The sequence below is a fragment of the Suncus etruscus genome, chromosome 17 (genome assembly GCF_024139225.1).
Source record: "Suncus etruscus isolate mSunEtr1 chromosome 17, mSunEtr1.pri.cur, whole genome shotgun sequence".
NCBI lineage: Eukaryota > Metazoa > Chordata > Mammalia > Eulipotyphla > Soricidae > Suncus > Suncus etruscus.
This window is the reverse complement of record NC_064864.1, coordinates 62824854-62841316: the sequence shown is the minus strand read 5'-3', so window position 1 is coordinate 62841316 and position 16463 is coordinate 62824854. Positions and strand designations below refer to the sequence as shown.

At 40.9% G+C, this 16463-nt stretch overlaps 1 protein-coding gene across 1 annotated transcript in view; it reads right to left on the bottom strand.

Moving 5' to 3' along the window:
- Positions 1–16463, bottom strand: part of PNLIPRP3 (pancreatic lipase related protein 3) — a 53115-nt gene that overhangs the window by 2345 nt on the left and 34307 nt on the right. The window contains exons 9-15 of the mRNA XM_049790439.1: positions 16074–16205; positions 14046–14154; positions 13396–13515; positions 13193–13312; positions 9075–9193; positions 3078–3210; positions 636–747 (exon numbers count right to left, since the gene is read on the bottom strand). Of these exons, the coding sequence (XP_049646396.1) occupies positions 636–747; positions 3078–3210; positions 9075–9193; positions 13193–13312; positions 13396–13515; positions 14046–14154; positions 16074–16205 (845 nt within the window). The remainder of the gene's footprint in view (positions 1–635; positions 748–3077; positions 3211–9074; positions 9194–13192; positions 13313–13395; positions 13516–14045; positions 14155–16073; positions 16206–16463) is intronic.

The window sequence follows — 16463 nt, the reverse complement described above, 5'->3', positions numbered from 1 at the left end:
ATTAATCCAACACGTTCCCCCACTGATGAGCTACACACAAAATCCATCTTTGGGCCTTGACCCTATGGTTGCAGATGCTGAAATCCTCACAGGAAAGCATAGGATCTCTTCATGGGTTGACAGACAAATAGACAACATGAGTGTCAATACTCATTGTAGATTAAATTGCAGAACTGATGAATGAAAGTGAATTATGTCAAAGGAAAAAGCTAAGAGGAACAGGAAAGGCCAGGAAGAGAGAGAAAAGCTGCCTTGAACCATTCCCACTCATGTCCTGTACCTGGGGAACTACTTAGAAAGATTATAATAAGTTTGCCAATGGATATGAAGTGTCTCTCTCATCCTTAATGTGTGTAAAATATAGAAAAGGCTCCAGTTGGTATCAAATCCAACGGGTTGAAAAACATGTCTTTCTCTGTCATTTTTCCCCACCTCACTTTATCATTTTCCCACTTGCATTTTAATGACACTACCAGTAGCTGAGACTTTGGTGGAAACAGACACCAGAGTCCAATTTTATATGTGGAAAACACATAGTGGAAAGAGAAGTCCGCCTTGCCGCACAGCAAGAAATGCAGAGTCGGCTGGGTATCGTTTCCCCAGAGCAGCTGCCTGCCACCCTCACTCTTGCCTACCTGGCTATCAGAAGCTTCCCCGTTTTTCCTGCTGTTCCTCCTATAAGGAGATATATGTTCCCCTGAGTGATGTTATTTCCAGCAAGATTAACCGACAGGTTGTGCATCCAACCTGGAAATAAAGAAGAAACAGAGAATGTTGGGGGTCAAACCAGGAAATGGCAGGACTATCTGGGCTGTAGAATTATAGTGTATGTGGAGAGGGAGAGACAGGCAGACAAACAGATAGACACAGACAGAGAGCACTACTAACCGTCAACACTACTAACCTGGAGGCCTCTGGCACTACGAGGATGGCTTGAGTGATCCCTAGCACTGTAAGGCTTGAGAGTTCAGACCTGGACATTGAACCACTGAGCCTTTTGGCTGAGATTTCAAGGGAGTCGCCCTCATGACACTGCTTGGGAAACTTCCCCATCTCCAAATGTATAAAACACACACACACACACACACACACACACACACACACACACACACACACACACACACACACACACACACACACACACACACACACTCTTAACCTTAGCAAGTACAGAGCTCAGGACAGCACAATGGAGAAATCTGTGTCTGACTTGCCAATATGTGGCAGTGAGTTAAATGCCAGATGCTGCCCACATTGTGCAGGGCCTTTGCTGTAGGTGTCCTGACCTAGAAACCGTGTACAGTCTCCAGAGAACACACATAAAAATTAAAGCTAAAGGATCTGGCCATCTGGGACGCTTGATGCACAGAACATGCTCAGGCAACACAGGGAAGTGTGTGACCAGCACCAGCACATATCCAAGTAAACAACCAAGTGTGGGTGCAGCCCCTGGTTCCTAGAAATGACAACTATCAGGTCAAGAAAGGGAGATGGGGGAAAAAGTTGGAAGAAAGCTAAAAATTGGAAAGAGTTTTTCTAAAGTGAATGGAAATGTTCACATTTTTATCTTGCTTAGTGACTTGTTTCAAATAAGCAACTCTTTTATTTTATTTTTGGGCTAAATTCAAGAGTGATCAGGACTAACTTCTGACTCTCTACTCAGGGATCACTCCTGGCAGAATTTGGGGGCCATATGAGGTTCTGAGATTAAGCCTGGGTCAGCACCCTGCCGACTGTACTATTGCTCTGGCCTCTTGAAGAAAATAGTTGAATATTCCAAGTATGTCTGTAATTTGTTTTCAACTGAAGCAATTGAAGGGTAAGAGAGAGATACAGAGAGAGATATAATGTTTACAGAAGGGTAAAGCACTTGCCTTGCATGAAGCTGACTCTAGTCTGACCTACAACACCCTTAGGATGTCCTACACTCAGATAGGCACAGCCCCTGAGCACTGCCGAGTGTGGCACCCACCAAACATAAAAAAATAAATAGAAACAGAAGCAAATGCTTCCTGTCATTTATTAAGTTTAAATTCTGTGGCACACATACATACTTTAGCCTTTTATTTGCCATAGTTTGGCAACCAACCTAGAAAAAGCCCTATAAGACCATCTGTACTTTGGAAATTGCTCTATGTGGCTGAATCGATCTTTTCCTCTTCTGCAGAAAACTGGAGGAAGTCCAGATAGTGCAGGTCTGGGACATAGTCAAGTGTCCCTTTGCAAAACATTGCAAGAGGGGTAGGTAGAAGCCAGCTCAGTGGTCAGGGGCCCATGCTAAGTTAGTTTGAGACCCTACACCTCATAGTACCTTGGAGCCCCTCACTATCTGCCTTGTAACCCCACCGTTGGGCTGCAGCATTCAGCCTTCTGGCCAGACTGATCAAGCATCAACTCCAGCATTAAGCTGTTGGCATTAGAAAAGTTTAGAGTCTATCAGGAGATGATCAGATGGACATACAGTGAAACAGTTCACATGCGTAGGGAGGGCCTAGCACAGGTAAGAGAGCAGCTTCCCCAGCTTCCTCTGCCACCACTGTTCCTCTTGTTTTGTGTGGCCACTAGAGCAATTTTTCTCAAGTCACAACAGGACCATCATCAGACCCTTTGATAACTTCCATTAGCCCAAAGAGAAGGCCTCAAGGGATGAACAACTTGAGTCTCACCCAATTCTACCTCACCTCCTCCGATTCCCTTCCTAAGGCCACACTCTTAGGTTTTTTCCAGGACTTATCCAGAACAGTTCCCTCTGCCTGGAATGTTCTGTGTTCCTTCACCCTTTTCCTCATCTTTTAGAAAGGGGCTGAGAAACTACCTTCCTTTCCTTCCCTGGCCTGATTGTGAAAGCTCCTTAGAAGGTTTCTGAACAGAAAGTCTACAAGTTGGGACTGAAGTTGAAATTTTAATTTATTTATTATTGCTGTCTTCCCCACAGGCCTTAATTCATGGTGCTGTTCTCCACCATCTCAGGAGCTGGCCCTGAGCCCAGTTCTATAGGAGCCACTCAGTACAAACTGTTGAATATTTAAAGATAACTACCTCTGAGCATGACAATAAAAGTGAGCTACAATACTTACGGGCAAATGGAGAAACCTTCCCTGTGTTTAAAAAATAATACAATCTATTAGACTTCTTGTTTTTGAGGTGAAATTTATCAGCAAAATGACCCATCATTGGACAACCTTCTTTGGGACAATGGAAACAATTTCCCTGATGACAGAAAAATAAGACATAATTAGAAATGTGACCACCAATAAATTAATTATATATTATTAATCTAGAATACATCTTTAGAATCTAAATCATGTGTGTGCACTAAAATAATGGCCCAGGGGCCTAGCAGGCTTCCCTGTTGTTTTCTTTTTATAAACAAAAAAAGTAAATTAAAACAAACAAGGTGAAAAAAGGCAAGAGACCATAGAGATTTTACAGGAAGTAAGACACTTGCATGTGCCAACCTGGGTTTGATACCAACATCCCATATGTCTCCTGAACCCACTAGAAGTGATCTCTGAGTGCAGAGCCTGGAATAAGCTCTGAACACCACTGAGTGTGACCTCAAAATTAAAAACATGCTCCACATCACTAATCATCAGGGAGATGTAAATCAAAACAACAATGAGGTACCATCTCATGCACACATCACAAAGAACAAGAAAAATCAGTGCTGGTGGGGTTGTGCGGAGTAAGGAACTCTCATTTACTGCTAGTGGGAATGCCCTCTAGTCCAACCTTTATGGAAAACAATAGGGAAATTCCTCCAAAAAAAAAAAACCCTGGAAATTGGGGCAGGAATGGTGGCACAAGTGATAGGGTGTTTGCCTTGCACACACTAACCTAGGATGGACCATGGTTTGACCCCCCCCCACGTCCCATATGGTCCCCACCCCCAAGCCAGAAGCGATTTCTGAGCAAATAGCGGGAGTAACTCCTGAGTGTCACTGGATGTGGCCCAAAAACAAAACAAAACAAAACAAAACAAAACAAAAAAACCCTCAAAATTCTCTGGAAATTGAGCTCCATATTACCCAGCTATAGCACTCCTAGGGTTATAAATCCTAGGAACACAAAATGGCCTTCTGAATACCTATATTCATTGCAGTATTATTTACAATAGCAAGAATCTGGAAACAACCCAGATGCCCGACAACAAATGAGTGGCTAAAGAAACCATGGTACATATGCACAATGAAATACTATACAGTTGTCAGAAAAAAATGAAGTCAAGAAATTTTCTTATACATGGATGGACATGAAAACTATTATGCTGCTTGAAATAAGTCAGAAGAAGAGAGACAGAAACATAATAGTCTCACGCATCTATGGGTTTAAGAAAAAATTATTGTAATAATAATATATTGTAATAATACAGAGACAATAGAGATAAGGGCTAGAAAGACAGGCCCACAATATGAATCTTACTACAAAGAATGGTGTGTTCAGTTAGAGAAATAACTACACTGACAACTATCATACAATGGTAGTGAGTGAAAGAGAATGCCTGTCTCGAATACAGGCAAGGGGTAGGGGAGGAGTGAGATGGGGGCATTGGTAGTGGGAATGTTGCACTGGTGAAGGGGGGTATTTTTTTATAACTAAAATCCAACTATAAACATGTTTGTAATCATGGTGCTTAAATAAAGATTAAAAAAAAAACAACTATCTAAACCAGGAAAACAAAAACAAGTCTGCCTGGCTGGATTGCATTTCATGGATAGACATTCAAACAGCCAATCATACTTCATGGTGTGGAAAGTTGCCCGCCCTTACCCCAAAGAACATGAGAATTCAATTCTCCACTATCAAGTCTGATGAAGACAGAGGGAGGGTCCTTCAGGGCTGCTGAGGATGCACATGAACTTTTTGTTTTTTACAAAGACATCATGATGTACAAAGTTCTTCATAACAGTCTCAGGCACACAAATGTTCCAGCATCAATCACATTATTGATGCCAACTTTCTTCGTCTGTTTCTCTCCCACCCTCTCAGCTTACCTTCTTCACAGGTACATATTTAAGTATGGATACGTTAAGTTTGGTCCCATGCTCAACATTTGTTGGCTCTGTGGTTCAGATACAAACATACACCACTGCCCTACATCACCAATGTATTTGAGGTCCCTGGCCCTATCACCTCTTTTTATTACCCCACTCATTTCTTTCCTTCACTCTCTTTCTCATTTCTATAATCTAGATATACCTCCTACTCCTGTTATTCTATATTCCACAGATAAGTGCAATCATTTATTTGTATTTGTCCTTATCACTTATTTCACTTAAAATAAGGTCTGTCAGTTCCATGTACCATGTACATGTACAGTGAATCACATGATATCATTATTCCTTGCAGCTGCATAGTATGCCATTGTGTGTATTATCCACCCTGCATTATCCACTCATCTGTCATCAGACACTGATGGTGTACATACTTTTGTTTGGAATCTTGGGGTAGATACCAAGAGCAGAATGGCTGGGTCATGGCTGGGTAAGAATGGCAGTTCCATTCTTACTTTTCTGAAAAATCTTCATGCTGGATTAAACCAGACAACAATCCCTATCAATAAGAGAGTTCCTTTTCACAACATCCCCATCAACACAAATTGTTTCCAGTTTCTTTCTTATATGTCCCATTCTCACTCTTGTGAGATAATATCTCATTGTCATGTCCATTTGGAATTCCCTCATGGTAAGTGATGACGAACAACTTTTCATGTACCTACTGGAGATCTGTTCACTTCAGAGAAGTGTCTCTTTATTTCCTTTTTCCATTGTTGATAAGGGTTTGAGTTGTTTATCTTTATGAGTGCTTTATATATCGTGAATATATCAACCCCTTATCTAAAGTGTTGAGTGTTAATAACTTCAATTCAGTTGGCTGTCTTTTAGTTTTAGTCCATAGTTTTCTTTACTATGCAGAAATACTTAAATTTGATGTAAACCTATTTGTTTTGTTTCTGTTTCTTTTGCCAATAATATCATATAATTAAAAATATCTTGAGGCCCAAATACTGTAACATTCTGCTTATATTTTACTCAGTGTATTTCATAGATTATGGTCTAATCTTATGGTCTTTGATCAACTTTCAATTGACTTTGATGTAATGCTTGATATATGGATCCTTCTTGACCATTTTTTATATGTGGTTATCCAATTTCTCAGCACCATTTCTTAGGGAGTTTATCTTTATTCCACTTCATATACATAATTCCTCTGTCAAAAATTAGTTGATCACATATAAGGGGTTTTGTCTCTGAGTACTCAATTCTAACCCATTGATAATAGAGTCTATCCTTATTCTACTACCGTGGTATTTAGATTGCTATAGTTTTATAATACAGACAAATTACCACCCCAATTTTTGTTTCTAAGTATGGCTTTGGCTATTTAGGGTATTTTATTACCCATACAAACTTAATTATTGACTTTTCTAGGTCCTTGAAGAATATCATAAGAATTTGAATGGAGATTATATTGACTCTATATAATAATTTAGGTAGGCTATTCATTTTGACAATATTGATTCTTCCAGCCCATAATTTGCACATGTGGAATATTTTTACATTTACTTCTTCTACTTCTTCCATTAGTGCCTGTAGTTTTCATGGCTTGGGTCTTTTGTTTTGTTTGTTTGTTTGTTTTGAGGGGGTACATGGCTTGGGCCTTTATTATCTCTTGTATTCCTAGGCACTTGATGCTTTGTACACTACTATAAATGAGATGGGTTCTCTGATCTCTTTATTTTCTAGCTCCTTATAAAATGAGCATTTTACATTTTATTTCAGAGCACACATTGTTCTAGTTTCATAGACATCAGGGCATTGGAGCTTTCTCTTCTATTAGGCACTTTATAGAAACTGCCATACAGTTAGTAATGAGACATGCAGAAATAGGGGAGAATCACTTTTCAAGTGGAAACTACCAAAATGCCCATTAACAATGGCATAAATATTTGAAGATTGATTGTTACAAAAAAATAACACATTAGCAAATATCTCAAACTCACAAATTTAACAAAAAAAGCAAAATAAAAACAATACTTTCAGAACAATGCTACCTATTGGATATAGATAAATTCTGCCATGGGGAGAGTGAAAGGGAATGTAAACTATTTTCATTTTATATGTATGTACATGTTTTAAATTTAAATCCTAACTAACAATACTAACAACTTGTAAAAAATAATCTGAGTATCAGTATTTTTGGTATTTGATATTTTAGCCTTGATCTCTTAAAACTATTTTAGGGGCCTGAGAGATAGCATGGAAGTAAGGCATTTGCCTTGCATGCAGAAAGATGGAGGTTCAAATTCCAGGATCCCATATGGTCTCACAAGCCTATCAGGAGTGATTTCTGAGCATAGAACCAGGAGTAACCCCTGAGCACTGCCAGGTGTGACCCAAAAATCAAAATAAAGAACATTATAGACTATTTTTAAAAGTCATGGACATTAGGACTCTAACAAAATATTACTAAGTAAAGTCCCATTTTATTTATGAAGGAAATGGATTCAGGCACAACCAATCAGGGCTTGTATAGTTTGAGAACTTCCTTTGTGCTAGACACTATTCTAAGAATTTTCTGTGCATTTAACTCAATGAATCCCTATGAAGACTCAGATCACTTATACAGCTTTCAGTCTTTTTACTTGAGACTGAAGTAATGAGAAATTAGTTTTCCAGTTTGCATATCTAATAAGCTATGGACAAGAATTGAACCCCAAACCCCAAATTTTATTTTACTTTGCTGGAGATCCTTAGCTGACAGTACTTGGAGAATATTCCGGACTCTGTTCTCAGGGGACATACCCAGTGATGCTTGGAGGACCATATGTGGTACAAGGAATTAAAGCTGAATCAACCACATGCAAGACAATCCTTAAACCATATACTATCTTTCTGGCCTCTTCACTATTTTTAACTTAATTTTAATATTATACATTTTTCTCTTTTATCTGATCTTATTCTTTTCACTTTATTATTTGTGATGATTTGGATCAAAACTACAATAAAAACACATCAAGAAAATGGGCTTACTTGTCTCTAGTTTGCTGCTATATTTGCCATCCTCATAGCCCAGAAGACTAGGGGTTTCTATCTGCAGGTTTGAATCTCATCATCTTGAACTAGTCCCAAAGCCTACTTCCATCTTCCAACCACTGAGTAAGTACTATGATCCTTTTAGCTGTTAGAACAATATCCGGGGCCAGCAGAAAGAGGAAATAGAAGTGGGTTGAGGTGGTTAGAGGGAAAAGGCTGTTGTCTGGCCAGGAGCTGGCACAGAGAGGGGACCAGGACCCAGGGCACCCACCCATCTCTCTCTCTACATCTGCAGAAAGATACGCCTGGATCAGCGCTCACTCCCACAATGCTTCTGTGTATTGAATGTCTGCTGGAAACCCTCATCTTCCTACTCTGATCAAATGCGATTAGGTCTCTAAAGTACCAGAAGGAAAATCATTCCACGTCCCCCGAAAAATAGATTTTCTTTTTCCTCTTCATAGTGATAACCAAATGAAAAATACGTTCAGCTCACATCTAGCCCGGCATGCTTTATGACTCAAGCAAAATCTGATTTAGCAGTTTGATCTGAGTGGAACTCCTGTGAGCTATCTCTGCCTTAGTTCGGCGGTGTATAAATAATTAAATTTTAATAAAATAATTTTCATGTTCCAAGTAAACAGTAATATGTTCGGTTGGAACTATTGATTGGTTCAGCCTTCTCGGGGCATCTTTGAGGATGACATTTAAAATATAAACAGAAAAACTCTGGCCTTGGACTTATGCCTGCTATACTACAGCATCTAATTACTGCATAACAAATAGCCAGGAAAGCAAAATTGGACATAATCTTCAAAATAGCTGAAGCAACCAGAATACAAATAGCAGGTTTTGTTACTTAAACCCATCAGTAAGCCCACACTCAGCACAGAAAAAATAAAAATCTATTATTTACCAAAAATGGCAGATGCTTTTCTTCCCCCAAGTACTCAAAGTCCTAAGTTGTAGTTGGCTGTTTGCACAAGTGTGTTTGCACACACACACACATTAAATTGCACTGAAAAATGCTTTACTTACTGTTTTAAAAGATGTGTAGGATCTACAGGGATAAGCAATAAATGCATCAGGGTTGAGAATACTTTCGATATAATAGTGATAACTTCGGACATGGTTGCAACTGATGAAGGAAGACACTTCTGTGAAAACAAACCTCCAGTGAACTGAGAGCTGAGAGATGAACGTTTCTTAGAAAGTGTAACTTAAATAGTGACATACAGCCTCTAATTGTAGGTTGGAGACTTGCAAAAATATTTATCTCTGTTACCTGACAGATTTTCTGTGCCAAAGAATGATTTGTGTGACTCTAAAGGGACATTCTAGCAGGATAAGAGAAGAAACACCACGTCAGAGGGCTCTGTGCTCTGACACTATGACTATGACACACACATCCCCACATTTCCCAGTGCTCTGACTTGAATACTTAGAGCTTTAGATTTCCCTGAGTTCATGGCAGCTATACCTCCCACCAATGAATTCCCCATTTTGCATTTCTGCAAGGATTAAATAGGGATTCCCTATTCAATCATAAAGGAGTGAGCAGTGTTATCTAATGTGCACCTTGTACTGACCTTGCTTCAGTGATAGGCCAGCAGTACTATAAAGAATGCCAAAGGTAAATTAGTTCTGTTATTGGCAGGCAAGACACAAGTTATAGTGTTAGGATATATATAGGACATATAATTAGGATTACTGCAACAATAAATAAAACAGACCTAAATAGCATTCACTTTATAGAGTCATCATAGTTATCACTGTAGCACTGATGCTCCCAAAACCTTACATGAGAACCTTTTAACTGGTTGGCATGTTCTAGTCTTCCAATGATCCATACAGATGAATTTGTCTTTGGGAAATGTGTCTGTGATTATAGTCTATGTGGGAAATATTTATTTCCTAATAGTGACCTCTAAATAGTCCCTCATCTCTTTGCAGTATCAGTATTCCTTTATTCAAGCAATGGACACTTTTCCCCATACACATACCTTTGCTAGTTGAGACTTGCTTTGAAAAGAGAATGTGGAAGACCAGAAACTAGACTACTGGGTGTTGGCCTGAACTTCAGCTTGTCCTCTTCCTCTTTTAGAACTGAATCTCTGGGTTAGAAAACCTGGGTGAACTGGCAGGGGAGAGAGATCCTGACGAATAACAGACCACTTCGAGGGAGAAATCAGTCATCCCCAGACAAGGAAGCTAACTTGGTCTTCCATAGATAATTTGGGCCAGTCCAGCTCCCAGCTGGAGGAAATCGCACCAGACCCCTCATTGCACACACAATCTCTGTATAATTCTGCCTGAATCATGAAATGCAAAAGCCTGAGTAATAAGCCATTGTTCCTGCACCATAGAAGAGTGTAGAGGCAAAGATACTTAGACAGTCAGTAGCTAGAACTGTATATAGTCCCCTGAGCAATTGCAGATAGTCTCCTGACTGTAGGAGTGATCCTTGAGCCAAAAGTAAACCCTGACTACCACTGCATCAGGCCCCAACCATCCAAAACAAATATATTCCTCCATTATTCCTTATTATTATTCCTCCAAGAGGTACAATTTGCTAAAAAGTAGATTGCCTATATAAACATGACAGCATCATTTCAGACATGTAATGTAATCAGAGAGATTACCAACTGGCTTCATCTTTTTAAAAAGCAAAAACCAAAGAAGAAAAACCAAAAAAACCATCTATCTAGTTGCTTGATTTAGGCGATCTGGCTCATTACAACATGGGTAACAATGGATTTTAAAATGAAATGTTTTCTTAATTATAAATATAATGCAAAATAAAATATTCTGAAGTTTAAAAATCACCTATAAACTTAAATGACACATGTATCTTTCATCTGATGAATACATTTGAAATATTAGAAGGCCTCAAAAGAATGACTTATGCTAAATATTCTTTACCATTTTTACAAACTTTCATATGCTCAATTTATTACACTTTATACAGTTATGTGAAGGAGGCTTGTGATTTATATTTTATCTCAATGGAAAGTCTTTTAAATATTAGTTTTGAAAATAATAATAGAAATGAGTTGTACATAAGCCTGTTTGAATGTGTTTTGTTTACCTTTTCTAAGCAGAATTTTCTTAATATCTCATTTTGGGTATCTATAGATTCCTAAGTTTTTGGAAGATGGTCATTAAAAACAGACAGCATTAATTACATTCTTTCTTTCAGGATAGATTACAAAAGCTCTGTAATTGATTGTCAGTGAAGAAGAAATTCTCAAGATACTTCAATGTCATGGTAAGTGTATTTTTCCTTGATCTCAGCTTATTGAAAGTCTAAATAATTACATCATTGAGATATTTTGAAGAGTTTGGGTGAGATGTTCAAAATCACCCGGGTATTTTTTGTGGCATAATGATGCTTATACTATGATGTATTATCCTGTAGGTGTTATTTTTGTTTTTCATTATTCATATAATAAAAATATGGAGACAGGAAAAAGTGGAATTCCCAAATAATAACTTGATTTGCCCTGTAACTAAAAACCTTATAGATTCATTATTAGAAACTACTAGAAAAGGAAGTTTCTACCAGCAATAGATTAATTGAAAAGATTAATTGTTGGATCCAGTTGTGGTCAGGGCTTACTCCTGACTCTATGCTCAGGGACCACTCCTGGAAGGACTAAAGGACTACTGGGGGTTCCAGGGATAGAACATATGTTGGCTACTTACAAGGCAAGTATCTTAGCAGCTGCACTATCACTCTAGCTTCTGGTTCAAGCCTTTACTTCAATTTGTAATTAATTGAACTTCTGATCCAAAGTATTTTCTGGTATTTAATAAAACCATGTCCCTCCTCTCTTTAAAATTTTCTTGTGACTCCCATTTCCCTTGAGTAAAAGCTGATGTTTTCATTACAGTCCACAAAGGCCCTGTTTCTTTTTTTTATGATCCACTTTTACCCTACAGCTCTCCTCTCTTCACTACAGTTTACCTCTCCTCCTCCCAACAGTTTACCTCTCCTCCACCTACAGCTTACCTCTCCTCCACCTACAGCTCTTCTCTCCTCCACCCTATAGCTCTCATCTCCTCCTCCCTATAGTTCTCATCTCCACCACTCCCCTCCAGTCACTCTCCTCACTGCCAGGAAACTTCTTTACAGACTCCTATCCCAAGCCCTTTGCAATTTTATCAATCCCAGCCCCCCCCCCCCCAATCCCAACCTGGTCTAACTTTCCCACATGTCCTCAGCTAATCCATTTAGGTCATCTTTTCAATAAGGAATCCCTGGCTACCCTATTAAAGAAATCTATACCCCATCTAACCCACAACTGTCATCAGTTTCATAATCTAGGTGGTCTTCTTAGAATTCATTCTGTTGTTTTTCTACTAGAATAAAATAGAAGGTTCTGAGATGTGGGTAATATTCCCGGCTACTCAGCTATTCCTGAAATGAATGCCTTTTACTTAAGAAGCACAGAAAAAAAATGTGTTTGCAGAATGAAAAACACACTCTTTAGAGTTAAATCAACTAGCTAGATTCAATATACCTGATGTTCTTCTGGGCAATGGGAACAAAGGCCACTAAGACCCAGGCCCTGATCTCACAGACCTTACAATATGCTGGTTTGGGGCAGAAACACATATATTTTTGAGGAAGGCATACCCTGTGGCTTTTGAACTTTTTACCCCTTTCACTAATTTCTGTGTGTGTGTGTGTGTGTGTGTGTGTGTATGTGTGTGTGTTTGTGTTTGTGTGTGTGTGTGTGTGTGTGTGTGTGTGTGTGTGTGTGTACTTGGGCCGTACTGGCAGTGCTCAGGAATTACTCATGCCTCTGCGCTTAGGGATCATTCCTGGTGGTGCTTGGGGGACCATATGGAATGCCAGGGATTGAACCTGGGTTGGCTACATGGAAGGTAAATGCCCTCTATCGCTCCAGCTCCCTAAAATTATTTTTATATTACATTATAAGTATAAGGATATGGCTCCTGTCTAGAGAGGATTTGCCTAGTAAATGTGTGAAATCAGCCTTCACAGTGTGTGTTTCTGCATACCCCTGTCTGGGTCATGTCTGTTTTTAGAGAGATAAGAAGTGCTAGGGACTGAACCAAGCAGGAGTGGCTGCATGCAAAACTTTAGTATCGCTCCCACTCCCTGCCTTCAAACTTCAGAAAGACTTTACCTTCCTTATATGCCGTGAAGTTATATATTGGAGGAATAACAAGCTCTTCACATCCTGGCATGCTTTTGCCACCATTGGGATAAAAGTCAAGGTGACCACAAGCATTAATAGTCCCAGAGCCTGAAAGAGAATCAGAAGTAGGGTAAGAACTTCTCAATCCTCTTTGGGCTTCCAGGGAGTTTCTGTTTCTGTCCGAGACGCACCTAACGCAAAGAGAAAGCGGGCTGCATTCGTGTGAATGACATCGACCAGGTTGGCATCCGACGGGTCCAGCCTGACTTCATTTGGGCTGTCATGGAAATATGGCCCTGCAGGGTCCATTCCTGGAAAAGATCATAGTGTCCATGAGCCCGGGTGTGTCCCACACAAGGGGTCCCTTGACCCAAGGCAGTACTCTGGGAAAGCTGGATAGCAGGATGTGAGTGGTGGTTCCTTGTTGTTCCTGTGGTTTTAGTTTTGGTTTTTGGTGGTTACTCTCAGCTCATTGCTCACTGGTCCCTCTCTGCAGGGCTGTGGGACCATGTGTTGCTGGGATACTAAACTTGGGCCTCTCACTTGACTGCTGAAGTATTTCTCATTTTGGGGTATAAATTTTTTGTTGTTTTTGGTCTATACCCATCTATAGACCATCTATGCCCAGTGGTTACTCCTGGCTCTCCACTCAGAAATCACTCCTGGCAGGCTCAGGGGACCATATGGAAAGGAAAAGACATTTGACTTTTAAAATAGGCACAAAGAGAAACAGACTTTTCCTCCCTGAACTCACAGTGTCCCAAGTGCATACGTGTGTTGATGTGAAAGCAGGTCTGAACAAACCTCGCCCAGGCCCAACTGCAGCCCCCAGCATACTTACCGGTGATTCTTCCCAGGCCTGGTATCCGAGACCCGGCCTCCCCTGCCAGGTGTGCTCCCACACTGTGGCCGATGAGGTGCACTTGAGATGGAGAATATCCAAATTTTTCCTGAGGGGATATTTTTGAGGGAAGCAGAAGGAGCACCATGAGTAATCATGGGAGATGGTCTGATATGCTGAATTCAAAGAGGAACAAGGGTGTTTCCTGTTCAGCACAGGGTGATAGCAGGGCATAGACCTTAGACTCTCCAGGGCTTGCATTCAGCCCGCTGGGGTGCAGTGATATGGTAATTCTGAAGGACCAAGCCCGTGACTTCCAGATCAGGCCTGCCTTTCTGGGGACCACCTAGCCAGCAGGCTTCCCTTATGAATGCCTGTCTGGTTTCCATCTGTTTCTGGTGTTTGCAAGGTGAAGGTTTGGGAGGAACTTCCGGTTTCAAAGGGGAGTCTTGTAGACTAGGGTACAAGAGTATGATGTACACATATACACAGAGACATGCAGACACACACACACACACACACACACACACTGTGGAAGGAGCAATCAGGCTTTCTTCAACCTAGCAAATCACATGAATGTCATATCTGGTTATATCCCCTGATGTCCCATGAGTGTCTTATCTGGCATATCATAATTGAAATTCTGGGTGATTCCTTATTAATATCTTGTTCTGAAGCACAGACCTTCATTTGGGCACAGTTTGGGCCTGGTGAAACAATCCATCTTACTGTCTGACAGTGCCCCCTCCAGGAATGACACTCAGATGTGCCATCCATAGTTGTGGCTTATCCCTTGTTTCCAGTAATCAGCTACCAACGAGGGTACCTGGTTTTCAGGACAACCTGTCCAAAGTGACACCAGTGTCTTCCTCCCTTCCACAACAGGCTCTCAGCACCCCCTCCCCGCCAGCCTCCTTCCCTCCTTCCTCTCCCCAGTACCCCATCCCTATAGACCGCATGTCAGTCAAGGCCAATACAGATGGCAAGGTGGGCCTTTGGACTGTTTCCCTTTCCTGAGCTTTTCCCTGCTGATTTCACACATTTACTAGGCAACCAACATCTGCTTCCCATTTAAGCAAGCTGCCTTCTATCTGTTTCCTGGCCCCCAATGCAGGTTCTGGAAGCCAGGACACATTCCACCAGTGCTTAGGTCTGATCTCCTCCAAAAAAAGACTGGGTCTGACCTACACTCTTGCTGGGTACCCCACTGTCCCAACAGAGCAGAGATGAAAAAGGTGTGGGGATCCAGGACATGACCTTATCCGGGGTTTCTAAAATTCCAGTATGCTTCCCATACTGCCCATGGCCATTCTTGCTACCCTTCTCCCATGACTTAGGGCTTTCTTCACCAACCCATGCCACACTTTACCACACTGGCTTGTGGGTGAGTGAAAAAAGCTCTTCTGTGCCTGGAACAGGGCTGGGCCCATAGAAATGGAGCTGATTCATGTCCTCTCCTTTAGAACCAGAGTAAAATCTTTTGCCTTGACTTCCTGCAATTTCTCACTGGGGAATCACCACTTGCCGTGGGGTGGGGAGGCATACAAAGGCCCCTGAATTTTATAGTGGGGAAAAGGGCATGGGGGATCCCCCAAATCACACCTTAGCTGTTTCTATCCTTTTAAGAAATCTGTGTTGAAAGCATTTGCCAGGACAGGTCTTGGGGACTCACTCTTTCACTGCTGGGAAACTCTTTCTGGGGGGAAAGTCTTTCATGCTCTAAATGGAATCTGGGAGATGGGAAAGGTTTACGTGGCTGGTGACTGGCTGAAATGAGATAGATGCTCAGATCACTGACCTTCGGTGGAAGGGGACACTTGGTGAGGAGCCTGAAGAGACACTGCCACCTCGTGGCTCTCTGTAGAACTACAGGCACTCATTTCCCTTTACTGACCACCACACACTGAGGCTAGCTAGTTCAGTCCTTGGGGAAACTAATGCACAGAACATACAACTGCCCCCATCCTAACTCTTGGGATAGTAAAACAAAACCAATGACCCATAGCTTTTTTAATTGCTCTTGCTTACCTCGAGGACATGAACAAAATAAGCCACCTCAGCACCGGCGACTCGGAGGTTGTTGACAGAATGGATATATACCTTGGAGCCATTGATCCAGTCTAAGTTAATGCAGTTCACATCTTCCACTCGGAGCAACGCCTGGTCAAAAGGTTAAGCGTTTTCAAAAATAAGACTTTAAGATATCCAAAGTATCTGGTTACTATATTCTCTAAAATAAAACAGGGCCATACTGGCAGAGAAGTCAGTATATGCAAGGCCATGTTCAAACTCTTGAACCTCTGTTAGCTTATTTTGTCCCCTTTTAGAGCTTAGGTAAAGCAGAAGATCCAACTCAGACACTACCACAGAGCTAGGAAATAGAAGAACCATGCAAGGGATCAGATACCTTGAATTCCC